The sequence below is a fragment of the Lepus europaeus genome, chromosome 12 (genome assembly GCF_033115175.1).
Source record: "Lepus europaeus isolate LE1 chromosome 12, mLepTim1.pri, whole genome shotgun sequence".
NCBI lineage: Eukaryota > Metazoa > Chordata > Mammalia > Lagomorpha > Leporidae > Lepus > Lepus europaeus.
The window spans coordinates 13,488,812-13,515,988 of NC_084838.1; the positions used below are offsets into that span (position 1 = coordinate 13,488,812).

The 27,177-nt window shown below is 51.3% G+C and overlaps 1 protein-coding gene across 1 annotated transcript in view; it reads left to right on the forward strand.

Moving 5' to 3' along the window:
• Positions 1-27,177, forward strand: part of CDK5RAP2 (CDK5 regulatory subunit associated protein 2) — a 211,424-nt gene that overhangs the window by 164,184 nt on the left and 20,063 nt on the right. Inside the window, exons 26-35 of the mRNA XM_062207679.1 lie at positions 3,471-3,519; positions 6,322-6,494; positions 10,606-10,725; positions 14,422-14,538; positions 16,156-16,345; positions 17,135-17,256; positions 18,340-18,588; positions 21,209-21,286; positions 22,495-22,760; positions 24,746-24,889. Coding sequence (XP_062063663.1) covers positions 3,471-3,519; positions 6,322-6,494; positions 10,606-10,725; positions 14,422-14,538; positions 16,156-16,345; positions 17,135-17,256; positions 18,340-18,588; positions 21,209-21,286; positions 22,495-22,760; positions 24,746-24,889 — 1,508 coding nt within the window. The remainder of the gene's footprint in view (positions 1-3,470; positions 3,520-6,321; positions 6,495-10,605; positions 10,726-14,421; positions 14,539-16,155; positions 16,346-17,134; positions 17,257-18,339; positions 18,589-21,208; positions 21,287-22,494; positions 22,761-24,745; positions 24,890-27,177) is intronic.

A 27,177-nucleotide genomic window follows, 5' to 3' on the forward strand; every position in this document is an offset into this window, starting at 1 on the left:
TCTGCTTCTCACACTCCTATCACACTATGTGTACTGGCCCCATTGTTCTGTGAGCCAGGCCTTGCATCTCCCTCATCTGCACCTCCGTTCAAGCCAGTCCCGTTCCTGTAAGGTTTTCACTCCCTCTCCACTTTGAGAAATTCTGGTTTTCCAGGAATCTAGCTTTGCCCTCCCAAGAAGCAGCAAATTCTGTTTCTCCTCTTTACCTCCAGGTTGTTTGGAGCTCATTTATGACAATCTTGTCTGATCTTGTGATAGACGGTGGCCGCAGGGTGTTGGGGTGGAAGAAGCAGGCCCTTTGGAGCCACACGAGCTTGAGTTCGTATCCCAGCTTTATGGGTCATATTTCCTTATGGAGACAGCAGCGCCTGTCTCACAGGGTTGTTGGTAAGGATACAGAGAGATTATTTAAAGTGTCTGGTGTCTGACTTGGGGGAATGTGGGAGCTCAGAGGGTGACAGCAATGATGAGGGGTCCTGCACAGCCGCCTGGCTGCCGGATCACATGGAGGGCCTTCTCCTAGGAGCCCTGCGCTTGGTCCTCTCCAGCAACCTTGGTGCTGCTTGCAGTTGTTTGCTTCTGTTGCCACCTCCTGGAAATTTTCCTTGATGACTCAGCCTAGGTTATGCGTGTCTCTAGCGTGTGTCCTCCTGCAGGACCTGTGCTGCCCCTGTGTAATTGTCTTGGGGCCCATTGTCCCCACTCAGATGTGAAGTCGTTGAGGGCATGATGGCTGCTCATCCATCTCTGGATGTTGAGTGTTGGCGCAGGCATCTGGAGACGCACTGTAGGTATTTGCTGCCCATTACCACTGAGACTGAAAGGGAGCAATGTTTGGGTCATATAAGAGACACCAGGCTGAAGTATTTGAACTTATTGTGATTGCTGCGTTGTGAGCTGGGGAGTACTGTTGCAAAAGAGGCTTCTTAAATGGGGACCGTGAACAGGACGAGCGAGGGTAGAGCAGAAACTGAAGGTGGCTCCGCACTTACAAGTCCACCCTGTGTCAGAGTCCTCCCTGGCCTATTCAGGTATGGTGGGATAACTGATGGTTTTTCTTTGAAAAGGTGAAGTCCCCACGCTGCCACACACTACATGGGTTTTAGGTGTTGCAGCTGGCTTTGCCTGAGAGACAGGAGCAGCATTTTCATGACATGTATCTGGAGCTGTGGCCCACCAGGTGGTGGCTGCCACCTGTGTGAAGACCATTCCCACCAAGAAATTCACTCTGGGGTGTTAGGATCTCCCTGTGAATCTCAAAATAGCCATTTGTTGGTAGGTTTTGAAGAATCCTGTTGGGATAGGGACATGGGTGGAATGCACTTGTTGCTGAGTTATTGCAGTCTCCCCAAAGGGTCTCTGGAAGAAAGAGAAACTCATGCTGCTGGTAGCATTGGGGCACTTCCTTCTGTGGTCCTGGGTTTTGTTGAGAATGGAGGAAAGGGCTTCGATGGCTTTAAGATGGGTTTGTGGTGAGGAAAACGGAACGCTTAAAACCTGCCCTGCTCCAAAGGTGCCCGGTGTGTGCAGTTCCCGAGGGAGATGAACTTGGGGAGAACAGTGGTTAGTGTGAAGCAGGGTGTCAGTCTTCCCTAGGCCTGGCCAGTCCATGCAGAACTCCCAAGCTCATTGGAAAGTTGAGCTGGGGCAGGTGGCCCATCCTCCACGTAGGGGCTCAGAGTCTCACCATCAGCTGAACCTTGGTTAAGCAGCTCCGGTGCAGGCACGAGAGGAAAAATGCCGACCGAGCTGTCGCAGCTTGTCAGGGATGGTCTAGAAATCTCACTTCTCTGTGAAGTGCAGCTACGTAAGTGAGAGTGCGAGTTAGACAAAGCCAGAGACGAGGCGGAATGTGGACCTTCTTGGGTCTCTGCTGCCTTGTGGCAAAATGGAGCCCCTGATCCTGTGTTGGAGGTTGTCATGGGGCCCAAAGGAGAGAGTGGGTATTGAAGACCCAGACTCAGGCCTGGCGCTGGGTCACCCAGCCCTGCTGGCTCCTTCCTGGCAGTGTGCTGCAGTGCACAGTGATCCAACACTGGCTCTTGGTGCCAGGTGGCTGCCCTGGCGGGGTGGAGATGGAGCCTGGATGGCTGCCTTGAGAGTCTATGGGCAGGAAGCACGAGACAGCGAACGGGCGAGGCTCCAGTGAGCTGCTCCTCCACTCTGTGGAGTTTGAGCACTTTGCCTTTCAGGAGGACTTTTGGAAATTGTATGTGTGGGTGCAGTTTAATTATAGTCTCATTTCCAAGTACAGCCATAGAAGGGTTTGTTTTTTTCTTTAGCCACCCATCAATTTCTTCAAGGAACTCCCCCAGCCTGCAGTTTCCAGAGTTCTGCAGTATTTTCAGAACGAAGCTGTCAGCCCGTCTGACGTCTGGGCTCACGTGACTGCCTTGCAACGGCGGGAAGGGAGCAGAGCCACTTCTGCCCAACCGCGTTCTGAGCTTGGCTTTGTTTGTCATCTTTTTGTCCTCACTGCTGGCATAGACGGTGGCTTTTTCAACTGAACTCAGCAGTTCCACTTCTGAGAGACTTTCCTAAAGAAACATTCTAAATGCAGATAAAGCTACATGCACAAAGATGTTTATTTTACTTATTTATAAAAGCGAGTATTTGCAGATGACCTAAATGTCAAGTAGGGAGTTGGCAAAAAACATGAGATGTGTGTGCCGGCAATGGAATACTGGTGTGGTAATTAAACTTGATGTTTCTGGGGTCAGCACTGTGGCGCAGCATTGGTTATGCCATTGGCTTCAATGCCGGCATCCCATATGGATGCCAGTTTGAGTCCCGACTGCTCCGCTTCTGATCCAACTTCCTGCTAATGATCCTGGGAAAGCAGCAGAAAGGCCCCAAGTCCTTGGGCCCCTGTAACCATGTGGGAGACCTGTATAAAGCTCCTGGCTTAGCCTTGGCTGTTGAGGCTATTTGGGGAGTGAACCAGTGGATGAAAGATATTCTCTCTCTCAAATAAATTAAAAAAAAAAAATCTTTTTAAAAAACTGATGTTTCTAAAGCTGATTTACCAAGAGACATTCTAAGAATAAAGTACTAAGTGAAAAAATTAAGTCACAGAGCTGTAGCATTTATGCCAAAATGTGGGGAGAAAAGACTGGAAGAGAGTCCAGGAACATGTCTGTGGGTGGTACTGGGAGAGGGGTGGTCTGTTTTTGATTGTGTTCCCCATTGTATTTGGTTAGTATCGGAGTTTTAGAGAAGGAAGAAGAACCTGCACCCAGCCACGCCTTTGTGGTTGGCTTTAGATTCAGTGCTGTCACCTGGAAGCAATGCCAGAGCCGTGATCAAGTGGGAGTCTGCAGTCTGAATTGTGTTCTTGGGAATCCTACGTTAAATACCCAAGATTGTTAGCAAGAGTGTTTAAACAAATGGGACAGCGCCTCTGCAGATGTATGAGCAAGAGATTATGACGGAATGATTTCCTTCTTTCTCAATGCTATTTCTGCTTCCAGGGAAATCTGTTGGAGTGGAAATGAGCCCGCAGAGTGACCTGGTGGAGAGGTGAGTGTGTGGCATTTGTTAAGGAGACTGCTGGGGACTTTCTGGGCTGAGTTGGCCTGCCCGCTTTTTAATGTCCTGGCCCCCTCCCATGCTGCGAGTCTCCTGCTTCTTGTAAATAAGGCACAAACATCCATGGAACTGACAAAGGCCGTACACAGCCAAGAGTTCCTGCTGTGTATCCTGTAGCCCTCATCCATTCGTGTCAGGTGACTCGTGGCATTTCTGTCGGGGGTTGGAAGAGAGGTGACATATTCCTTCTGTTGGCTCCCCGGGATATGCGAGATATGTTCTGGGCTCCTTAGTCTGAGTTTGAGGCCCTTCCCAACCTGAACCACTTCTTTCCACTCCCTTCCACTCCTCTCTCCTTCCCTTTCCCCTTTTTCTCCTCCTCTCTCCCCTTCCCCCTGGTGTACCCCTTGCTTCCCCTGTATCTGGCTTCTTAGTGTTCTCTGGACCGTGCCGTGCACAGGCTGTACACTCCTCGTGTGCTTTGAGGTTCAGTGTTTAGAATCGGTTCACACAGCAATGAACCTGGTTCTCCCTAAGACCTGCCTCGCTGCCACATTCCAGGGTAAGGTATCCTTGCTCTAGCACTTCCCTCGTGGTAGGATGATACTTCCCGCTCTTATTGTTCCACCCCCAGAATTTCTTGGAAGAAGAAAGGAGCTGGCTAGCATTAAATGTATTGCCATGTGTCAGTTGTTGCCCTGGGCATTTCACATTGATTGCTTCTCACCTACAAGGTGAGCGTTTTTACTCCCATTTGAGGATGAGGAGCCTCTGGGTCGGAGTTGCATACTTCCCATTAAGCGGTGGAGCTGGGATTTGAACTTGAATCTGTCATGTTCTAAGACTGTGTTCTTACTGTTCTTCCACATTGTCTTTGAGGACAAAGACTGTATCTTGAATATCTGCTCCATTTCTTTTGCATGTTGTTGGTCCTTAGGAAATGTTTGTGGAATAAAGGAATTGTGTATTTTCTTAGCTTGCGTCCAGGGCCAGCTGTGCAGTCTTGCTCTCCTCTCTTAACTTGTTAAAGCTTCTGAGTGCTGTCTGTCGAGGCTGCTGGATCCTCTCCTCCTCTTTCAAGAAGTGGCCATTTGGGATAAAACAAAGAAATAGAGGCCAGTCTGGGGTTCAGGGTTTTAAATTTTATTAGCATCATGAAGTCCACCAGCATCGAAAGAGTGAGCAGGCAGGGTATCACAACTCGCCAAAGGACATTTGAGTCAAGGATTCTATAGATTTAAAAGAAATGCTCCTCTCCCACTGCAGGATTGCAACAGATCCCCCAAATTCACTCCTCCACCTCCATGCTTACAGTAACAGAGCACATGCCACTGGCACATTTGGAGAGGGCAAGGAAAGCTTCCCCGAGTGGGGCAGTTGTAGCTGAGATGCAGAGGATACATCTGAGGTGCTCAGGGCTGTTGGGTGCCCTGGCTGAGTGAGGAAAACATGGCCCCTCTGGGCAGTCTGGCTGGTACATTGAGGGCTGAGGCTGGAGAGAGAGGACAGGGCCCCTTGGGCTGGTCTTGCAAGGCTGTGTTGAGAGGCCCAAGTCTATTCCGGAAGAGGGGAGTCTTTGAAGGAAACAAGATCAGATTTGCATTTGGAAGACTACTTGTTGCGTGGAGGATGGGTGGGTGGGAGGGAGGGAGGGAAGAGCCCCGCTTTGCCAATGTGTCACCCCTTTCTATTTCTGACAGATTTCTTTCCCTTCCGTTTTTCCTTTTTCAGCTGTGGGCATAGCTCTCATGGGTCACTCGTAAGCTAATTAAATGGGTGCCCTTGGCCCATTCTGCACTTTGCAAACCCACAGCAAGCCTGTGCATCCATCACGCTGTCTGGGCAAAGCTGCATCTGGTGTTTACCTGTTAATGAATGCGTTGCAGCTTTGGAGTCCTTTGCTCTTGTCTGAGCTCATGAATAATGAGACTGTGGCCAATGACAAGAAGTAATAGGAAAAAGGGGGAGAAAAAAGGAGCTTAAATTAAAGAACTTACTTATAATGGAGATTCACGTGGGCTGCTCGCGGCTCCCAGGTGGTTTTTATCCATGGCTTAGTTGGTCCTTGCAAATACAGGTTAATAAGCAGATGATTGCCCGGATGATGGTACTGGGACCTGCCCAGGGACCAGGAGGGTTCTGAGATTTTTACATCCATAATATCACTTCATGGTTTAGAGCTGGCTTCCCATACTCTCTTGGGGCCTTGGAGCCAGACAGGCCTACCAAGCTGTGGGATGGTAGTGGGTTGATGATGAGCCTCAGCCTCACCAACTGTGAAGTAGGGTGGTCTTCCCTACCTCAGAGGAGCAAGTCGGATTTAAATGCCTGACCCATGACCGGTGTAGTGGGTTAAGCTACTGCTCATAATGCTGGTATCTCATGTAAGTGCCAGTTCAAGTCCTGACTGCTCCACTTCCAAGCCAGCTCCCTGCTAATATGCCTGGGAAACAAGTAAAAGATGGCTCAAGTACTTGGGCCGCTGCTACTCATGCCGGAGCCCCAGATAAAACTCCTGGCTCCTAGCTTCTGCCTGGCCAGCCCCAGCCATTCGAGCCATTTGTTGTCCTATAAGCCAGACCATGGGAGAGGCACAACCTGCTGCTTCCCCTTTTTTGTTGGCTCCTAACTCAAGCCCATCGCTTCGTGCTGTAGAGAAACAAGAAGTTTGGCGGAAATTGCAAATTTGAGGAGTTTACAAAGGACGAAGTAATCTTAAGGGCTCTTGATTTGTGGTCCTAGCTTGGGAGTCTCGTGTGGGAAATGATTTCTCTTTCCATCCCAATGGTTAAGGATTGAGGAAGACAACTCAACCTACCAGCATATTCTGCCCGAGTCTCCAGAGCCGTCAGCCTCTCACCTGCTGTCTGATTGTGAAGTGTCGGAAAAGTCCTTCTTCTCAGGAGACCCCAGGCAAGACAGTGAGACCGAGAAGACCTCGGTTATGGCGAACAACTTTTCTCAAGGTAAGCTCGGCTTTACCAAGCGTTCAGCTGGGCCAGATTTAAACAGTCACATGCTGTCGAGCCCGAGCAGGCAGAGTGTGGTGACACTGGAACAGTCTTCTGGATGGACGGTGATCCTGTGAGGACCAAAGCTGGCCCTTCTAGGATCCTTTGTCAGTGGAGAGAGCCATGGTGGTTGGGGAAAAATCCCTGTTAGTTTTTAATGACCTGCTGCTTCCTTCTCCAGCAGCAGGCAGGCTGGAAAGCAGCAGGGCCATGTGTCACTGCAAGTTTGGTTAATTTCCTTAGGGTCACTTCAGAGCCCCTGCTGCTTTAAGTCGCAGGTGCCCCGGCGTACTTACTCCTGCTCTGATGTTTTGTGAGTGTGTAAATCTGCTGTGTTTCCTTTTAGTGTGGCCCTTGGCTGGCTGGGGTGGCCGCTGTAGCAGAATACTGTAGACTGGGTAGCTTGTGAACAGAGGAAGTTTGTTTCTCATGGTTCTGGAGATCAGAAGTCTGAGATCAGGGTACCGCTGGCATAGTTGGGTTCTGGTGAGGGCCCTCGTCTAGTTGTAGATTGCTGTCCCCTCATGGAAGAAGAGGGCAAGAGAGAACTCTCTGGCGTTTACTCTCATGACCTAATCACCCCAGAGGCCCTGCCTCCTGGTACCATCCCACTGGGGCTCAGGGTATCAACACAGGGGTTTGGAGATGCATCCAGTGCACAATACCCTTGTTCTGCCTCTGACTATGGACTCAGCTGGCAGAATCAGCCTCCCAGGGAACCTGCCCCTGACCTCTCTTCACCCTCTCTGTACTTACAGCCACCGTTCCTTCCTGTTGGTGTAATAGATAGGGCACTGTGTGTGTGATTCTGTATATTGCAAAGGTTCAGGGAATTAGGTAGAGCAGACCAGATAGACTAGGGGTCAGCAGACATCCTGTAAAGGGACACGTAGTCAGTATTTTAACAGACAGTTCTGCAGCTTTTACACAAAAGCAGCCATTTCTGTTGCTAAATGAATGGGCACGAGCATGTCCCAGGAACTTTGTTTACAAGAAGAGGTGGTAGATCTGGCTTCAGTCTGTAAACCCTGGTGCGGACTCAGCCGAGGTCTCTGCCTCCTAATGGGCTTTTCTTGAGCCACCCAGGCTGGGCGTGGGGCAGCACAAAGTAGACACGGGCACTTCTTTGCTCCTGGCTCTTTGTTGACACTTGATCACTTAGGTCTTTGTTGTCATAAATTTGAATTTTTTTTAAGTGACAGGATCTTTTTTTTTCCAGATGAAAATTTACATGGAGGCCCCACCAAGTATGTAAAAGAGATCTCTTGGGGGCCTTTGTCCCCATCATGGCCTCTGAGACCCTCCCATCCCTCTACAGGCATGAAGGGGCACAGCTGGAAGGTAACCCCAGGAGCCTGAAGTGCACATTCTCTGTGTACCAGCTGGGAGCTGGGAGCCTCCAGCAGCCGTCACCTGGCCTGCATTTCTTGGGCTTTCTGGCTGTGCCCTACTGCGACTTGTATTTCTGAGTACTTGATTCCTCTCAGTCAGCCCTGCCTTTGCCTAATTTCGGTCAGACCACAGATCGTTTCTCTGTCCCTGGTGCCACCTCCTTCTGCACCTGGGTCAGTTGGTGTGGGATTCAGTCCCTTGCCAAGACCCCAGAGACCGTTCCCTCGAGGCTACTTTGATAGTTTGAGGAAGTAGAAGGTGGGAGGCACAGCAACCCAAAACATTTCAGCTGGGACACTCAGGTCCCCGAGGCGCTCTTCCTGCCGTGGTGCTGGGCAGTGCCCTCCCTTCTTCCTGCCTGGAGGGTGCTCTTTGCCGTCATCTTCCCGCTCCCATTGTTACCTTTCACGTTTGTTCCTCCTCAGCTTTTTATTCTCTGCATCTGATTCTCCTTTTGTCATCTATCATCTGTGTTTAGAGGTAATTTAGTTTTCCTTTTCTTGCTTGACATTCTCCTATGCTTTCCTGCATGCTGTGACGTAACACCATTTTTGGTGGCTTCACAGTAGGCTCGGAGTGACTGGCCTGCACTTTTTCTTATGTTCCCCTATTGCTGAATATCTGAGCCATTTCCAGAATTTTGCCATTGTAAACAGTGCTGCAGGGAGTATCTTTGAACCTGAAGCCATTCCATTCCCTTTCTTGGGAGTATTTTTTTTAAAAAAACACAGATTCTGTAAATTAGAACTACTAGACAAAAGATAATGCCTTTTTTTCTTTTCTTTTGGTGGTGATGGTTCTTCTTGCAGACTATATGGTCTTAGAGTTAGCATTTGTCAGAAGAGTGAGATTTTATGAGAGGTAGACAGTGCCCTCCAGTTTTGTAAAGGCTGGTGTAATGTTTCCTTCCCCGTCAGTGTGGCTGCATAATTAACAAGCGGTGTCCAATTCACCTGGGAACGTTTCCTTAAGCCCCAGTGGTGGTTCCCGCTCCTGGCCAAGAGTCAGCGGATGGCTTGTGTAGCGGGCTCCTGAGCATCGATCTCCCCAGAGCCAGCCGTGTGTGCCTGGGATAAGCCAGCAAGGGAGGCTGCAGTCAAAGCAGATAAGTTCCTGCCCGGCCGCCAGTGGAAGACGTGCAGGGCAACGAGGCAGTGGTGGGGAGGTGCTGGGCTGGGTGAGCCAAGAGCGTGTCGCCCACAGCTCTGCGGTGCTGGGCCGCACTGGGGGCCACAGACCTTCCCCACAATGCCTTGCCATGCTCTGGCATTCATGAGAGATGGCTGACGGTCTGGGAATTAAGTCATCTCATAAACATTCAAATTCATGGCAAAATTACTATTTAATTAGGAAAAGATCTGTAACGTTGTGCTACTTTTAAATGAAAGCCATTTTGGAGGAATTAAAACTGGGTCATAACATCAGTATAATGTTTTAAAACAAACATTACTAAGACATACGGAGTGTACCCTAATTGATGGATTAGACATTAGTTTTGCCTTTGGATACTTAATGTGATTATGCTTCCGACACTGGCTCTAGAAACCTGCCTCTAGATTGGAGACGTGCATCCTCTTTGTTCAAGGGAGAGGTGGCAGAAGCTGAAAAAAATAATACATGTTCATTTTAGGAAATTTGAGAAATTTTAATTTTCATAGCTTATGAAATATTTATTATATTGGAATATAGTAGAGAAATTTTGAAAGACCTAGAGCCTGTCCCCCCCAAAGGCAAGTGCTGTTAGTATTTAGGTATGTTTCCTCCTTTTGTGTGCTTGTGCGTTTTCTGTCTGTACTGATTTCTTAATAGAGGCGTGATTATGTTGAATAACCAATTTTGTATCTCTTTTAAAATTTAACGTAACAACATGATAATTTCCCATGATACGATGCAGTCTCTATAACATAATTTGAGTGGTTGTGTCGCGCTGCCGTGTAATGAATGTACTACCGTTTACTTAACAGTTTGAGTTAGCTGTTGTTGCTGTGGCAGACACTGCTGAGATGAGCGCCTCCATGTGTTCTGGCAGATGCTTGTGAGCATCTCTGGTGATCTCTTTAAACAGTTCTAGAAGGGGAGCAATTTTGTGAAAGACGCTGGGAGAGCTGCCGTTCTAAGGCTGATAATAAGCGCAGCCCCGAAAGGTGTGTGCTTAGGCTCAGGCCAACTGGATGTGCTCTGGAGGCTTCCCCGTTGTTGCCATTCTCATTAGCATTGTTTTGCTTTATTTTCAAGCCTTCAATTAGAAAGTGATGAATGGGTAACGTGTTCCTTTCAAAAAATCAGGCTTGAGACTATCTGGATTCATTATGGAGGTGGCTTAATCAACTCTCAGGCAGTTCAGGCAGGCTCGAGAGCGATCTGTTAGTTTCACCACAAGGAAGATTTTAAATTAATATTTGATATTGAGAAGAATAAAAGGCTGCATTAGAGTCAGCATTAAAGTTGTATGCAATGTAATTCTTCCATGTGATGTAAAATTGCTTCCTCGTGGCGGGCTGCAGAGAATCATTACAGAGCCGAGGCAGTGGGAAGCGCAGGGAGGAATCGCGAGCGGCTGCCTCGCAGTATGTCCACGGCCGTTTGGAATGTCAAGATCCCTGCTTAATCTATAAATTATTCAATTTGTTGGGGGCTTCAGACCTTCCATTAAAAATGCCCTTCCTTCCTGTAGACTTACTAATGGAACATATACAGGAAATTCGAACTTTGAGAAAACGTTTGGAAGAATCTATTAAGACAAACGAGAAGCTACGGAAACAGCTGGAACGGCAGGGGTCTGAATTTGAGCAAGGTAAGGAAGGACTTTTCCCCGGGGTGGTGCAAGCCCCCGAGTGCTTCCTGGGGACAGGTTTGCCTGAGTCAGCTGTCTGTAGACAAAGTGTAGGCACCTGATAAATGTGGATTTCTCTGTCATTGAAGAAGCCCGCCAGCCTTTGGCATCCCAAGTTGTGGCTGGCTCCTGATTTGACTTTGGAAGTTGTAGACCAATAGGTAAGTATTCTAAAATAAAGCAAAACTATGTCATCTTTTCATCAGTCATAGGTTATACAGTATCAACATTTTAGCAGTCTGGTAAATCTGACATGCTAATCAAAAGTCACCAGTATTCTTGCAGAGCGGTTATCTCTGAACAGAATGATCCTCCATGGAGAACTTGATAATGTTTTTCCCCATAGGCAAGACCTTCACATAGTTCAAGAATTAGAAGTTCCACTCTTCACTCGTTGACCCTGATCTTTCCCCCTACTTTTGTTGATTTTTACCTTTATCCATAGAGTGATTTCGTTATGCAAATATAAGTTTATATCCTTATTTTCCATCTCACCCAGAGGTAGCACATTCCACTTCCACAGTTCTGTCCCAGTTTGCATTGAGCAGCATGTCATGCACACACTTTTTCCTTATTGTTCCAGAGAGTATGACTCCATTGCCTGAAGAATCCAGGCTGAGAGTAGCGTGGGGCACTTGGAAGGGCCTGAGTTAATTTGGGAGCTCGGTGACGACGCCTGCTTCTCTGTATTGGCTCCCTGACTTTGGGCCCTTCACCAGTCCTAATCGTTTCATAGAACAGGGCTGTTGTCAGTTTAATGAGGCAGTGTCATGAGTAGGGTCTCACCAAATGAATGGTTGCTTTCATCATTGTTATCAGTTGGATTTTATACAATTGTAAAATAACTTTGTATAGCACAACAAGGTTCAACAAGGTTCATTGCAAAGCTGTGCCCTGGGTGGGAACTCTTAATGTCATTCCTGTTTTTAGAGATGAGTTGGCTGGGTTCTGGAAAGGTAGTCTTTGATGGCAGTATTGGAGTCCAGTTCTCATTCCTCTCTAGCCTGCCATAGCCATCACCCCTGAAGGCTGTCTGTCCATACACTCAGTGCTGTGCCTGCGAGGTAAACAGATCCGCTCCTTTATGTCCCCTCCCACGCCCCTCCCTCTCAGGCACTCTGCCCCCTTCAGCATCCTCCCCCTCTCACCCCCAGGGAATCTGATTAATCTGAATCAAACACGGGAAAGGAAAACACGCCTGGGCCCTTCACATTCACTCTTGGTAATGCCTGAATTAGATTCATTCTGGTTTACATTTTCCCTGGCAAATCCAATTATGGAATTATTTGGGGGCTCAAATGGCCAGCAGCTACAATGGAGCAGGCAATTGCTCTGGAGAGTAATTCACTGTGATGGGAAGGTTTACAAAAAGGCATTCATAAAGTATTTACACTGGTGGAAAGACATGCTGCTCTCACCGTGCTGTCACAATCTCCGCAAGACAAAGGAATGGCAGTGGCTCCGCCTCCCCCTGCTGTGAAAGGTTCGCCTTGGGAGTGGGTTTGGGAAAGGCACGGCTCCTGTCATCTCCAGCGTTTGAGCTCGCAGCTTGTCACCAGCTACATGAGTTTATGTGATGGCGTCTGGAGGAAGACCGGCCCCTTAGCATCAGAGGTGGCCTCACCAGCTCAGGGGCTGCTCAGGTGCAGAGAGTGCCAGCAGCTGTTCTGTAGCCTAATTATTCCTTAGAAGAGCGACTAGTTGAGCCCTCTTCATTGTAAACTTCTGGAGAGTTTTTCCTGCTCTGAGTCAGACCAAATTTTTTTTGGTCCTGTTTTTGGCTCCAGCCATCATCATCAGTTGTGATGTTAAGACAGGCGGTCATAATAGTATCAGTAACAGCGTCAGTTATTTTTATTAAGGTAATGAAGACTTAGGGAAGTGCTGTGGCTTGCCTGAGGCCATGCAGCTGTGTAGAGGCCAAAGCCATAGTTGAGGCCAGGAGAGTGGAGGGAGACGGTGGGGAGGGACACATGACACTGTGAGAAGGCGGCTGTGTGTTGTGCAGCTCTCCCCGAGAGCTGAAGCACCTTCCTCATGGGGTGTTCAGAACTTACAGGAACTCCGCTGTGTACCAGGAAACATGCAGCTACAGTTACAGAACTGAGTAAAAAAAAAAAAAAAGAAAAGAAAAGAAAAATTCTTGTGTAACAAGAAGTCCAGAGCAGTGCAGTTCTGATCAGGGTGTGTGGCTCAGTGATCACCAGGCTTGGGGTTAAGCAACTGAAGAAGGCAGTAACAGCATCTCCTCCTCTCAGGACAGCATGGGGAAGAGGGTGGGGCAGCTCCCTGCCTTCTCTTTTTCTGCTGGTGGGTGGTCTTTTTTCCCAGAAGCCCCAGGCAGGCCTCCTGTCACGTCTCACCGGTCAGAAGTGGCACAGGACTCTTCTGTCTTCAGGGTGGCTGGGAGAGCAGGGACCTGGCATTTTTGCCTGTGTGTGGAAGTCTGGGAGGGGAAGCACTCCTGCCCCATGAGGATGGTGCCTTGCAGCCGTGGCTCTCTTTGCCGTGAGCACGGGCACTGTATGTGGGCAGAGGGCTCAGAAGGTGGACAGTGCTGAGCGGGAGGATCATGGAAGGGTCGGAAGGAGATGCCCTCTAGGCCGGATGTAGAGGAAGTTTGTAGGGTTTTAGGAAATAGAGCTTGGGGAGGAATATAGAGCTGAGGAGGTGAACTCTGGCCCATTCTGTCCAAGTTTAGCCCTTGATCTTTCATTTATACTTAGAAGTAGTGAATTGGACCCAAGAGTTGGGGGTGTGAAATCTTGACAGGTGAAGAGGGCGATGGGTATTTTAGGCAAAGGAATGCCTCATTCTGCAAAGTCAGGGAGGTGTGTAGCCACGGGGTTTGCCTGGGGCACAGAAGTGGCCCAGTTTGACTGCAGTTAAGAGCACTAGCATGGAGGGGGAGAAGGTGTGGGCTGTGCCGTGAGATTGGAGCTGAAACATGGAGTTCGTGGCGGTCTAGACTGGGAAGCTCGGACCTTGTGTTTTCTTGGCCTGATTGCCACTTGCTGGGGGCTGGGTCATTAGGTGTTTCTAAGCATGGGTGGACTGTGTTTGGGATGGTCACTCCACAGGAAGGATCCCACAGAGGCAGGGGTAGAGCAGGGTGATCAAGCCTGGCCCAGGGACAGAGAGGCTGGCATCCACGGCGTTTTGAGGGAAGAACCAGCCATCATGATTGCTCAGCTGGGCAGTGGGGGAGAGAGTGCTGGAGGATGGCTCCCAGGTCTGCAGTGTAGGTTAGGGATTGTGGCGTTGCCATCTCCTCAGGCAGGAACGAGGTGAGAGAATGGAGTGTAGAAGGGGAAGGGGCCCAGCGTTGGCTCTGCAGACTGAGCGGCCTCAGTGGTAGCCAGGTGGGTGAGTTTGGGTCCCAGGAGAGACATCTGTGATGTGATGTCACCTGTTCCCCACCCCCTCGCCAGCCCGGGGCTCACCCTTAGGACAGGTAAGATGGGAGAACCCCCTTTCACCTCCTCTTCAGGCCCTCTCTCGCTTCCACTGGGCTCTGCTAATGCCGTATGTAGTTCACAGGAGTGACTTTCATTGCATGTTGTTTCTTCTTGTTTTAAGACTCTTTTCTAGGAAGTTTCTTCCATGCTGACCTAGAGGCCGTCCAAGGCGAATCACTGCCTGTGTGTGTTTTTGTAGGCTCTACAAACGTTTTTGCTTATGGTTCAGAGCTGCACAGTTCTCTGACATCAGAGATTCATTTCCTAAGGAAGCAGAACCAGGCCCTCAATACGATGCTCCTGAAAGGGTCGAGAGGTAAGAAGGAAGCTGCCTGCGACTGGGACCCAGAGCCCTCTGGTCCCGGGAAGAATGCAGACACGTAGTCTGACCGACTGGGCTTCCAGTCCCGTGCCTCCCTGCTGGCTTGGTTTCCTGTTTTGTTCAAGATTATTTGTTTGTTTGAAAGGCGGAGAAACAGAGATCTTTTATCTGCTGGTTCACCCCCCAAAATGGCCACAACAGCCAGGTCTGGGCCAGGTAGAAGTCAGGAGCCAGGAAATCCATCTGGGTCTCCTATGTGGGTGACAAGGACCCAAGCACTTGGGCCATCTTCTGCTGCCTTCCTGGGAGGCGGATCAGAAGCAGCTGGGGCTTGAACTGGTGCTCCAGTATGGGATGCTGGTGTCTAGAGGCAGCTTAACCTGCTGTGCCACAGTGCTGTCCCCCAGCTCGTAGCCTTCAGTGGTCACAGCAGCTCTGCCTGCAGCTAGTCCTGTTTTCCAGCTCAGGAAACAGATTCAGAGGGGTTAAGGAGCTGCAGGACCCTGGAGAAGGCCACCTGACCCCCAAGAGACTGGGACTTAAAGAACTGAGTCTAGATGGATGAGGGCCTGGCCTAGGTGCTCAGGGCTGGAGTGGCCAGGCCTTTTCAAGTAAAGGAAGAGAGCAGACAAAGGCCTAGCAGGCAGAGGTGAGGCGTGGAGAGACGAGTCAGGAATTCTCTGCAGCCTGGTGTGTCTGGAGTCTGAGGAGCAGGCGAGAGCCTGCATAATTTCCCTGGTGTGTTCAAGAGTAGAGTCACAAAGCCTGGTCTGACCCTGGCCCTGCCACCAATGGCCTGTGTGGCCGTGGAGAAGTGTTAACCCCATCTTCCTGTCTGAGAAAGGAGGAGACCAGCTGCCTTCAGTTTGCTGAGACGACTCAGATGGCACATGTGAAGTCCTGATGGGATGAATGTCTGCACGGCTGGTGCTGGTTCCACCTCCGGCACTGCCAGCCGCCTGCCCATAGGGGGCGCTTGCAGCTCCCAGAGTGCTAAGATGCCTGTGCTGAGCCGTTTGGGAATGGCATCTCTGTTACTCTCACAGCAGCAGAGTGAAGCAGCGGAGGCACAGAGAAGTGGAGATCCTCCATCACAGCTGCGGCGTCACAAGGCCGCCCTTGAACTTGCCCTCACTGCCTCCAGCACACTGCTCTGGACCACTTTGTCTCCTGTGTCTCTGGGAGTGTTTGTTTCCTCCGGCTGTGCTCGTGGCCGAGGAGCGAGTGGGCCAGGGCGCTGGCCTCCTGCGGGAATCCTGTGCACACCCAACACCTGTGGCCGAGTGTGGGGCCCTGCTTGTTGCTTCTGTAGTTTCTGCCACTGTTTGCTCTGGGATGGCAAAGAAACTGGGTTTGCACGGACTGTTATTTAATAGGAAATTAAACCAGGCCCATTTTATCCCAGTGACGTTTAATCTGCAGCCTTGATGTTGGCAGATTTATCTGCCCAAAATGCATAAGGTAATTGGAATGCCGAAGTCATAAATGCCAGATTAAATCTCGTTCTTTTTTGTGTTCTTGGAGTGCTGCAGCCGAAGTGCTGTATTTGTGTAATCAGATTGGAGGAGACAAATGGTGTCCCTTCTCAGTGGCGCATTTTTGTGACTGCAGATAAACAGAAGGAGAATGAGAAGTTACGAGAGTCCCTCTCCAGGAAGACGGCGGCCCTGGAGCACCTCGGGCAGGAGTACGCCGCCATGAAGGGCGACAACGACAGGCTGCAGAGGGAGCTCGGCGAGAAAGAGACACACAACCGGCAGCTGATCCAGGAGATCTGCAGCAGCCGCAGCGAACTGAGCAGGTAGCGCCGCCACGCCTTGGCCCCCGTGGGCTGCATCGAGGCGGGAGCCAGAGATGGTAAACGTGGCCCAGAGATGGTAAACATGGCCCAGAGATGGTAAACGTGGCTCGTCATGAGTCCGCTGGGCGTAGGCTATGTGGAGAGAGAGAAAATGTAAGGAAAGAGAAGAGGGCTTGGGAGCGGCTTGCACCTTGTGTCTAAGGAGGGCCAGGGCGGGATCTGAAGAGATGCTCTCTGAACAGGGGGCTGAGCACAGTGAGAGGGGGAATGGGTGTTTTCAGCAGCAGCAGGTCTGGCCAAGCAGGGAGGCCTGTGTGTCTGGACGGAGGCGCTGGGGGCAGGGCGGTAACCAGACACCCAACCACGCCAGCCAGCCATCTAAGGCCTTTGTGTTGTATGAGTGGGGCAGGAAGCCGCTGGGAGGTCCTGAGCAGGGGAGTGATGCGCATCCGCCCCAGCCTGCAGAGGATGCCGGTTGCTCTCTCCTGCAGTCCCTGTAGACTGTCATGCTGTCACTGTGGTCCCCATGGTTCCCAGGCCAGCGTCTCTGCCATCACATGTTCCTGGGTTTCAGACCAGGCTGTGCTCTTGAGCCTCCATTCGTATAGATCTGAGCTGAGGATTGGAGAGAGCTACGTTTTAGTGCATCTGATAACAGGTGTCAATGGCCGGCTCAGACTCGTCACTGTGCTTGTCACGTCCCTGTCGCCTTCCCCTATGCTGTGGGGGCTGAGTCCATCACTCTGAAGTGGAGCTGACCTCTCCTCCCCGGTGGTGGGGCCTTTGCAGGGTGCAGGAGGAAGTGAAGTTGAGGCAGCAGCTGCTCTCGCAGAACGACAAGCTGCTGCAGTCCCTCCGGGTGGAGCTGAAGGTGTATGAGAAGCTGGAGGAAGAGCACAGGAGACCGCCAGGTACCCGGCGCTCTCCCAAGGCCCTTCCGGTCCTGGGGCTGCCGCATCTGGGGCTGTGAGCACACCGGATGGCTGGGAGCAGGGGTACAGGGGTAGGGCTGGACACCCCTTCCTCAAGCGCTGCCAGCAAACCCCAAGACGGCCTCCTGGGAAGTCGGTAGGTTATGAAGCAAGCCCTCCGGGCCTGTCTTCCTAAAAAGGAGCGGAAAGAGTGGAAGGCCCCGGGCTCAGGAGCTGGGCTGGCTGAGATCTGGATTCCCACTTTGCCTCAACGGGGCACTGAACCCTGGGACCCGCTTCTGCCTACATCAAGCATGTCTGTTCACCCTATCCCTCGAGTAGGCGCTGGTGAGAGTTGAAGGAGATTTATTACAAGTGCCCTAGCACAGAACCTGGCACAGAGGGGCACTCAAGAAATCACTTGCAGTAGAATTTCCCTGCTCATATGTGCTTCCTGGTGCCATCCTCTCAGCCCGTATTTGTGGAGTAGCTCCCACGTGCTGGACTTCGGGCATGGTTGTTGGCTCTGGCGCTGTCTGAATCCTCAGAGAGATACCAGATCGGAGTGACTCAACTGTAAGGTCTAACGTTCCAGAATCAATTCTGAGGTGCAGTGAGGGTTTTTTTTAAGCCAATTTTCCAGATGGTTTCTCCCTATTGAAAGTTTATCTAGGAAAGGGTCATCTCGCAGCTTTCACTTCTCCTCAACTTGCTTCTCTTATCCCTTCTGTTGTGCCTTTTTAATATACTGCAGCTCTTAAAATCATCCCCTTTCATTCTATAATTCCAGCCCAAATAGATTTTATTACTACTAGACATAATTTCGGGGTTTGGTGTGCAATTTGCTAGGCTTTTATGGCCAGAAGCGAAAATTAATTTCCAGCTCTTATTTAGCCTGTGGAATAGCAGCAATTAAGTCTGCCAATATTTTTGTTTTTAAAGTCGGGTTGTTATTTTAAATTGTACCTCATTCTTAGGAAGGGGGAGGTGGCTAGTGGTGGTGGGTGGAAAATGCTGGAGTTCCCGCAATGGCCGACCCTCTGCTCGTGGAAGATGGCAAGCCTTCCCCTCACCTGTCCACAGAGGCCAGGACAGAGGCATCAGGGGAAGGTTGGAAGGGGCAGGATGCTCACAGCGACCTGCACAGCCTCCTGATGGAGATCCAGGCTCTGCGGCAGCAACTGGAGAGGAGCATCGAAACCAGCCACAGCCTACAGAGCAAGCTGGAGGAGCAGCTGGCACAGGGAGCCCAGAAGGCCCAGTCAGGAGCCCTCGCTGTGGCTGTGCGAGCCACGTCCATGCCTGAGCGGCCCCTTCCACCAGACAGACTCGGTATGCACCTGCTTCTCTCACTCTCTCGACAGTGCAGCTCTCGTATGCATGTGACGCGAGTGCTCCTGAACGGTGCCCTTCCCCCAAAGTGTCTTCCATTGACAGTGGACAGAGTGTACTGTAGGAGCCAGGGGACCCAGCCGCTAATTAGCTGTACCTCTGGCAAAATGGTGTAATCTCTGCCTGGTGTGTCTCAACTCGTGGCCTCTGGGCTTGCTCCTCCCATCCACGTAGTCCTGTCTTTAAAAGAGAACCCCAATTTTGTGATCTGGCTCTTAGCGTCTTTCAGGATCTGGAAGCATCCTGGTAGGTGTAGCCAGTGGTTCTGTTTTGCATTTGCTCTTGAGTTTATTGTGAGGTCCTGGAGAGGCTGTGAAAGGTAGCAGGAAGAGGACAGGACACCTCTGCCACCCGCCCAGCGAGGTCAGACTCAAAGCAGTCAGCCGGGCCTTCTCTGCTGTGTGCCTGAATGAACCGAGGCACAGAGAGGAAGTAGGGCTTGCCCAGAGCGACACAGCGGGTGGGTGGCAGAGCTGGAGCCAGACAGCGTTTCTAACTTTGGGTCCAGCACTGCTCCTGAGCCCACCCCAACTTCTGGAACCTCGGGTGTCTGGGGTTGTTAGCCGCATGCCCTCAGGGTGTGTGTGCCTCCAGCGGGACAGACATCAGTGCGCTTCATAAAGAAGCACCACACAAACGTTGGATTTATCTTTCCTTGGATTGGAAACGAAGTCTGTTGCCTCCAATTTAAAAACTAAAAATGTCCTAAGGAGCACCCAGTCAGTCTGCTTTAGAACTTGGAGTGGTTGGTTCATTGATTTCTCCCAGATAGTTAAAAATTTTTGATAGTAACAATCTGAGAAAAATGAAAACACCCAGTGTGATGCTACATAGTGTTTTTTTTTTTCCTTTGTGTATTTCCTTTAATTTGCTAATCAGATACAGGCGTGCAGTTACATCATCCAAAGCAGCTTTTATGCCATTCTGTGTCCTGCCCAGGATGCCATTGTCACTGCCACCCTCATGATGCCTGCGGATTCTAGTCAGTCACCGAACTTGACCCTGTGGTGACTGAAGTGGTCTCTGACTTGGAGCTTTTATCCTTTTTGCTATTCAGCAGTGTTCTTGGGTTAAAACCCTACTAGAGGAGTCTCAGGAGATTGGGAAGGTGCCAGCCGCAGTGTCGCCTTCTAACCACACCACACCGTAGCAGTGTGCAGAGGCAGTGGTTCCGGCACGACTTCATCAACGTTGGGCTTTAGATCTTGAACATGGGTCTGCTCCTGGGCCTTTTTAGGGGTTTCTCAGGGCGTGGGACCCAGGGATGATGGGAGTGGGCTGGAGCAGATTGATGCAGGGAGAGCGCTTCCATGCTGGGGGCCCGGGAAGGGGGCTTGGGGAAGCTAAAGCGCTTTGGAAATTTGAGCAGAGGTGGCCATGGGCATGCCTTGCGAGAGGCCTCGGGGAGCGAGCTTCAGGCTCTCAGTGCTGTCGCAGCAGAAAGGCCTCCGGTTTCCTTGAGTCAGGATCAGGCTGACTCCGATGGCAGCAGCATTTCTTCCTTTGTAGAAGCCTTCCCAGGATTGCATCTGAGTGCATCTGTGTGAAGTTCTGTTCTAAAGGCTGCTGTCTTAGGCTGTGAGCAGTTTCCTCGGAGGGACCAGCTCCACGGAGCGGACCGGGCTCCCCAGCCCCAGGAATCTTGGGAGATGCTGGGTGTAGTCAGCACACCCCCGAGTGGGGATTGGGTGGGAAGGAGCCCAGGTCAGGGCTAAGACCCAGACGCAGTCGGCGCTCTGCCAGCAATACGCTGGGTTGCACTGGGCAGATCACTTCTTCCTCCTCCCCTTGGTCTCCCTCCCATGAATCTGAGTTGCAGTGCCTGTCCGCCCACTGAGCTGTTGATGGGAATGTGCTCTCTGAGTTACGAAGTGTTGCACGGGTCGTCTGTGTAGTGTCTACTGATTTTGCCTCCTTACAGCATTTCAAATGCATCACCCCTGATACCTAGTGCAAGTCACTCTCCTCTCTCATCTCGGTGACTGCAGCAGCTTCCAAGTTCATTCCGCCAGCCCAAAACCCAGATCTCAGCTTGTCATTGCCCCGCCTAAAGCCCTTAATTGAGTCCCACCGTGCCCGAGGCTCTGGCCTTGCATCCCACCGCCTCCTTCCTTCCCTGACCCCGGCTGTTTTTCCTGGGTGGTAACCTGGTCCTTTGTGTCCTTGCGCCTGCTGATTCTGCTGCCTGGCATTTGCTTCCTCCTCCTCCTCCTCCTCCCCCTGGATCACTCACAATTGCACTTACAACGCGGCACAGGTGTTAGCCTTTGGGAAGCCCTGCTGGGGTCAGGCCTCTCACCTGAGCTCCCACCCTGAACCCTGACCACAGTGAAATGAAACCACCTGTCCACTTGTTTGACAAGAAGGTTCTTCCAGGGAAGGGACAGGCCTGGTCACTCTGCCTGCCTGGTGTCCTCTCAGGGCCTGGCAGGACAGGTGCTGGGGAGGATTTGGATGAATGCGGGTGTGCGTGTTCCTGTGTTCTCAGTCCCTTCTCTTTCCAGTGCCGATGGAAGGAAACAAGCTGCTTATTTTCCTTCTCTTGTTTTGCACTTTGTAGATGGCGACAAAGGCCCCATGGCAAACGGGAGCTCATGTGACCTGCTTGATTCCACCCGAGCAGTGACACCAGAGTCAGGTACGAAGCAGGCCTGGTGTGTGGGTGTGGCAGTAAGGAAAGGAGGGCGATTGGCAGGGCTTGGGATTTCAGCTCCTCAGTATTGCTAGCTGGTGATCTCCTCCCAGCCGGTAATCCATTCCCAGTGTAACCTCACGAGGTTCTTCTTGCTGTGGGGTAAAGTGTAGCCCCTTAGGGTGGCTTTCAAGGCTCTTTGAGAGCAAGCCCCAGTGAGCCTGTTCAGCCTCATGCCTGCCTGGACAGGGCACCAGCCTGTGCACAGGCCTGTGATTTCCAGACCCTTCGGTCCTGGTCTCTGCCAGGGAAGGCCCTGCTGCCTCCTCCAGACCCAGCATGAAGGCGGGCCGTCTGTGATGCCTTTCCTGCTGTCTGTCTGCAGTGCACATGATTCGCCTCACTTGCGTGGCTCCAAAGGCAGAAAGCATGGCCAGTGCTGTGGCTTTACAGGCTAATCCTCCACCTTGCGGCGCCAGCACACCGGGTTCTAGTCCCGGTCGGGGCGCTGGATTCTATCCCAGTTGCCCCTCTTCCAGGCCAGCTCTCTGCTATGGCCTGGGAAGGCAGTGGAGGATGGCCCAAGTGCTTGGGCCCTGCACCCGCATGGGAGACCAGGAGAGGCACCTGGCTCCTGGCTTCGGATCAGCACGATGCGCCGGCCGCAGCAGCCATTGGAGGGTGAACCAATGGCAAAAAGGAAGACCTTTCTCTCTGTCTCTCTCTCTCACTATCCACTCTGCCTGTCAAAAAAAAAAAAAAAAAAAAGGCAGAAAGCAGCAGGCTGTTGTTTCTGTGTGGTGTAACTCTGGCACCTGTTCAGTCCAGCTTCCCTGACCCCTCCCTGCCCCAACCACACCACCTTGCTGTTGCTCCTGCCCTGTCTGCATTCCCATTCGACCTTGGCCTGCTGGAATACAGCCCCAGCTTCTTCCATCTGGCTGCATCTGGGCTCTTCTGCCAGCCCAGCATGCTCTGGTTAGCAAGTGCTGGCTGAGTTGGCTTGAGCCTCTCCCACAAGATGAATGATAAGCCCCATGCGGGGTGTTAGACGGAGGCCCTGGAGCTGATCCCCTCTTCCCTTCCAGGCTTGGGTCGCAAGGCACTGGGCGTGCAGGCTTCCCTTTGCTCTCCTTGCTGGCCTCAGCATCGTGAACTCCTTGAACTCAGGGTGCTGCCTCAGTGGATCTGACATCCAGCTTCTCATTTTACAGCTTCAGAAACTCCTCCACTGTCTGGGAATGACATGGACTCCCTCTCCTGTGACAATAGCAGCTCAGCTGCCAGCACCCCCAGCATGTCCTGCCCAGCTGTTGACCACTGCCCGTGGGCCAGCAAGAGCGGCTGCCATGTCCTGGGCCTGATTGAGGACTACGAAGCCTTGTGCAGGCAGATCGATCAGGGCCAGAGGCTGCTTGCTGAAATGGACATTCAAACCCGAGAGGCCCCCAGCCCCACGGGTCAGGAGCTGGGAACAAAGGTAGGCTGACCACCAGAGCTGGAGGGAGAGATGCTCACTGGGGTTGGTGAGTGGGAGGGCTGACCGAGGGCGCTGACGGGAAGCTGGCTTATTGCTCATAGGGCCCGAGAAGAGGGACCAGGAATGTGGCCCAGCAAAGCCCAGAGGTTGTGTGAATGTTGGGGATGACTTTTAGAGGGGTGAGGGAGAGCTTGTTTGTCCCCTGTGTCACTGCAGCTGCTTCACAGAGGTCTGCTCCTGTGCCTGCCTCTGTCTCGCAGCTCACTCACCCTCGGCCCCTCAGTTCTGCTGTGCGCTCAGGTCCTGGCCCTCAGGCAGTGCACCGTCCCTCCTGTGACTCCAGTGACGCTGGGAGACGGGCTTGCGACAGCATGGACACTCCGCCCGCTGCAGGGCTGTGGGCAGCTTCCACCCCTTCATGCACAGGACTTTCCTGTGACATTTCTGTCCTCCGCCCCAGGGCCGAGGTGATGTCATCCCCAGGCCTTCTGATTTCCTGTCTGGCTTCTGCTGTCCTCGCCCCTTCCCCCGTGTGCCCTACTCAGAACGGGCTGGGCTACGAGCTGCAGCCCTGCTGGCCACCCAGCCCTCTCCCCCTGCACCCTGCAGGCGTCCTTGCACTTGAGGTACACATGCTCGGCCCGTCCTCCAGACCCCTGAGCTCCCATGGTCGCGTCTCTGGGTCCTTGCTCAGCTTCTTACCGAGGCTGCTTGAGGCCCCTGCTTCCTGACGCCGGGTTTGACTTTGTGTTTTCTTCTGCTTTACTGCAGCGTAAGAAAATCAATTTTACATTTTCCATTCTTCTAGGTGATAGCTGCAGGCGGACAGGGATTGTGTCTGTTTTGCCTGCTCACAGCCACTCCGAGCGTAGGGCCTGGTGTGGAAGAGATGCTCGATAACTACTTGTTGAGGAAGTTAGGTATATACTAATAAGATTCTTTTTGCTTGTTTAAAATATTTGTTGTATGAAAGCTAGAAGTGGTAGAAAAGCATAAAAAATCCATAAAAATACTGCCCAGAAGTCAGCAGTTAAAATTATGATGTATGTACCTTTAGTCTTACCAAGCCCACCCTAAATACATGAATTTCATATGTTTCAGTTCACATTTTTCTCATTTAATGTTTTTTTATCTTTTGCATTTTAATGGTTGCCAACTAAGCTACCACGAGGCCATCGTTGTCAATCAGTTACTCCTTCACCGGTGCATCCCTGTGCCCGCATCTCTGATCACGTTCACCGCTGGGTGGGAAGCGAGGTTGCTGGTTCAAAGGCGTCAACTTCCCAGGGCTCCTGGTGCTGACTGCTTACTTTCCAAAGCGATTGCTTCTCTCACTCTGCTTTTGTCTTCATTGAGCGTTTTCATTAATGAAGATTTTTTTTGTCACCTTGATACCTAAAAAGGATGTGTGGTTTATTTTTTTTTATTTGTTTTATGATGTGTGAAGACAAAGCCTCTTTTAATTTATTTTTCTTCTTTTTTGCTTTTTGTATTTCCCTTGAGTCACATTCGTTGTTTTCTCATGGCCTTGACCTGATTTGGAAATGCTTCTGGCAGCAGAGAGGATGAGAGAGACTCGACAGGCCCTGCTACCACATCTGCAGCCAGCAGGGCCATCTGCTAGCGCTGCTGAGGATGGGGACGTCCAGTTGCCCTTGGCTTCCTTGTCCCAGGAGTCTCCAAGGACCATAGTGCGAGTGGCCCCGTGCGGATCCTCTGCTTGGCGTAGTACCTGTTGTTAATGCCCGTGGTTATTCATCAAGGGTATTGATTAGACTGAGTGCCACTGAAGTTCTCTCATCATCTCTAAGTCACCCGTCTTTCAGAACAACACCCTGATGTCATGTGGCCCCCGGATCTTGCTCGGCTTGTGATACGAGCCCCACCAGCTGCAGGTTTCCGCTGCCCCTTGAAGCTTGCTGGTCCATAATCCTTTCCAAGACTGTGACAGCTTCTCACCTGCTTTTTCCCCACCTCCTGTGCAGGATCCACACTTGGTGCCTCTCAGCAAGTTTGTCACCAGCGTGAGCACAGCCAAGCTAATCCTGGAGGAGGCCTCGAGGCTACTGAAGCTCCTCTGGAGAGTGTCCCTCCCCACAGGTGGCCAGTGCACCCTCCACTGCAAGCAGGTAGGCAGTGGCACGTGACTCACAAGCTCAAGGAGGCCTCTGGGCCTGTGTCTCAGTCCCTCCCGGGCCCAGCCCAGGATTGGCCTCCAGCAGAGTGCCCTCTGTGTGGGGTCTGTGTGAAAGGGAGGGGCAGGTGTGTGTCCTGGTGTTGCTGTCTTCTGACCTGATCTCCAGCACCTGTGGGCTCGGCCCATGGCTCTGGCCTGAGTGGGTCCCGCCCACAGCACATCTTTGCTGAGTGGACTCTGGGAGCTGAGGCCTGTGGTCAGGGTCACACAGCTGGCGAGGCAGCATGCGCCTCTGAGCCCAGAGTTTGTTATTTCTTTTCTGGGCCTCCAGCCTGGATGGTGCCCCTGGGCTAGATCCGCTTTTCTACTCAGGGTCCCTCTCAGGTTAGGTGCTCTTCTCTGGCTTTTCAATCCTTATTGCTAGCTTTCATCTTGGCATTTTAGAAGGCCTTGTTCATCAGTAATGAACTGCCTAGGAGTGGCAAGGGTCAGGCCAGGGAGAAACCATGCCCTGATCTCTGTCCGGGATACATGGGAATGGTGACAAGGTGATCACCCACTCTGGCTCTCAGAGAAGCACCCAGAAGGTGGCATTAGAGCTCCCTACCTGTTAGCCCTATAGGTAGCCCCCTCCAGTCACCCAACCTGCCAGTGCTCGCTGGAGTCCCAGAGGGAAATTAGCATTCCACTTCGTCACCTCCTTCACTTAAACCCCTCGGAGGGCTCTCAGATCTAGCAGAACTGGCGCTGGAGTTGACAGTGAGACAGCCCCCTCTGCCATGATGGTTCCCTCTCGGCCTCTCGGGATGACATTTGGGTGCACTGAGTGCAGACGTTGATAATTACTTCCTCCTGCACAGGACAGGTTCCTTGCTTTAGCACCCACGTTAGCTGGTCGGGGTGGCAGGTGACACTGTCAGGAGGGAGGGTGGGACCCACTGGGTCCAGCTCCTTCCGCCTCTTCCTTCTAACCCATCACGCTCTTTTCCTTTTTAGGCTTGGGTGCCCCAGGTGGTCTGACTGCCTGGAATGTCCTGGCCATCCCCTGGCTGGCTTCCCCCTCTCTCCTTCTAAGACTGAGCTTAAATGTGACGGGAGTGGCAGAAGGCCGCCTGGTCGCTGCTGCCTGATCGCTGCTGGTTTCTTTATAGCCGTGTCACAGATTGTAACTGTATCCCAGATCTGTCTTCCTTTAGGGGATTGTATCTGTTTCTTCCTATTTTTGAATGACTGAATAATTCCTTCCCATTCTCCCTAACTAGTCTCTGCCCTGGGATTTTTAAAACTAACAGGTGTGAAACAACAGCTGCCCCTCAGTGCAGTGCTTTTGTCTTTAGCACATAGTACTAGCTTTGTTAAGTTGACAGAATGTAGTATAGTTCTTTTTAAAAGCTTTTTGTTTTAAATTTGTTTGCATGTTATTTGAAAGGCAGAGAGACAGGGACAGGTAGGCAAAGAGAGCTCTCTGTGGTTCACACCCCAAGTGCCTGTAACAGCCAGGGCCAGCCAGGCTGGAGCAGGAGCCTAAACTCAGTCTGAATCTCCAGGGTCGGGGGCAGGGACCCACGTACTTGAGTCATCACCTATCACCTTCAGGAGACTGGATCAGGAGAGAAGCCAGAACACAAACAGGCACTCCAGTGTGGAATCCAGGTGTTCCAAGCAGAACTTGAACCACTGTGTCAAACATCCACCCCTGAATGTAGTTATTTATATATTCTTGTATATAAAATACACACACACACGTGCCACATCGATCCTCCCACACTTCCAGGTTAGTCCAAGGATGGTTGTGTGTGTAACAGCTCACCCTTCTTTCTGAGGGCTTCTCAGGTCATTGATCGGGCCAGAGGAGGGGCAGGAGGGATGTGCGATGTGGCTGCTGGTGTACACAGACCCCCTGTGTAGTGTTAAATTGCCTCTAGCCACTTTTTTATCACTGCCTATGTTTCCTGCAGTGCCTTTTGCTTGGTGTGAAATGTGTGTGAAGCAGATTTCCAAGTTTTCACCGGCAGCCCAGTGTCCTTTCCTACCTGGCGTTTTTTTCCTGAGTGTCATTGGTCCTTTGTGTTTTTGTTTCATTTTATTTTTGACCGACACAGAATTAATACGTATTTATGGGATATAATGTGATGTTTCAATACATGTGTACATTGGGTAGTAATGAAATTAGAGTAATTAGCGTATCCATCACCTCAAACATATATCATTTCTTTGTGATGAGAACTTTGAAAATCTCCTCTTCTAACTGTTCTGAAATATACCATACATTGTTGTTAA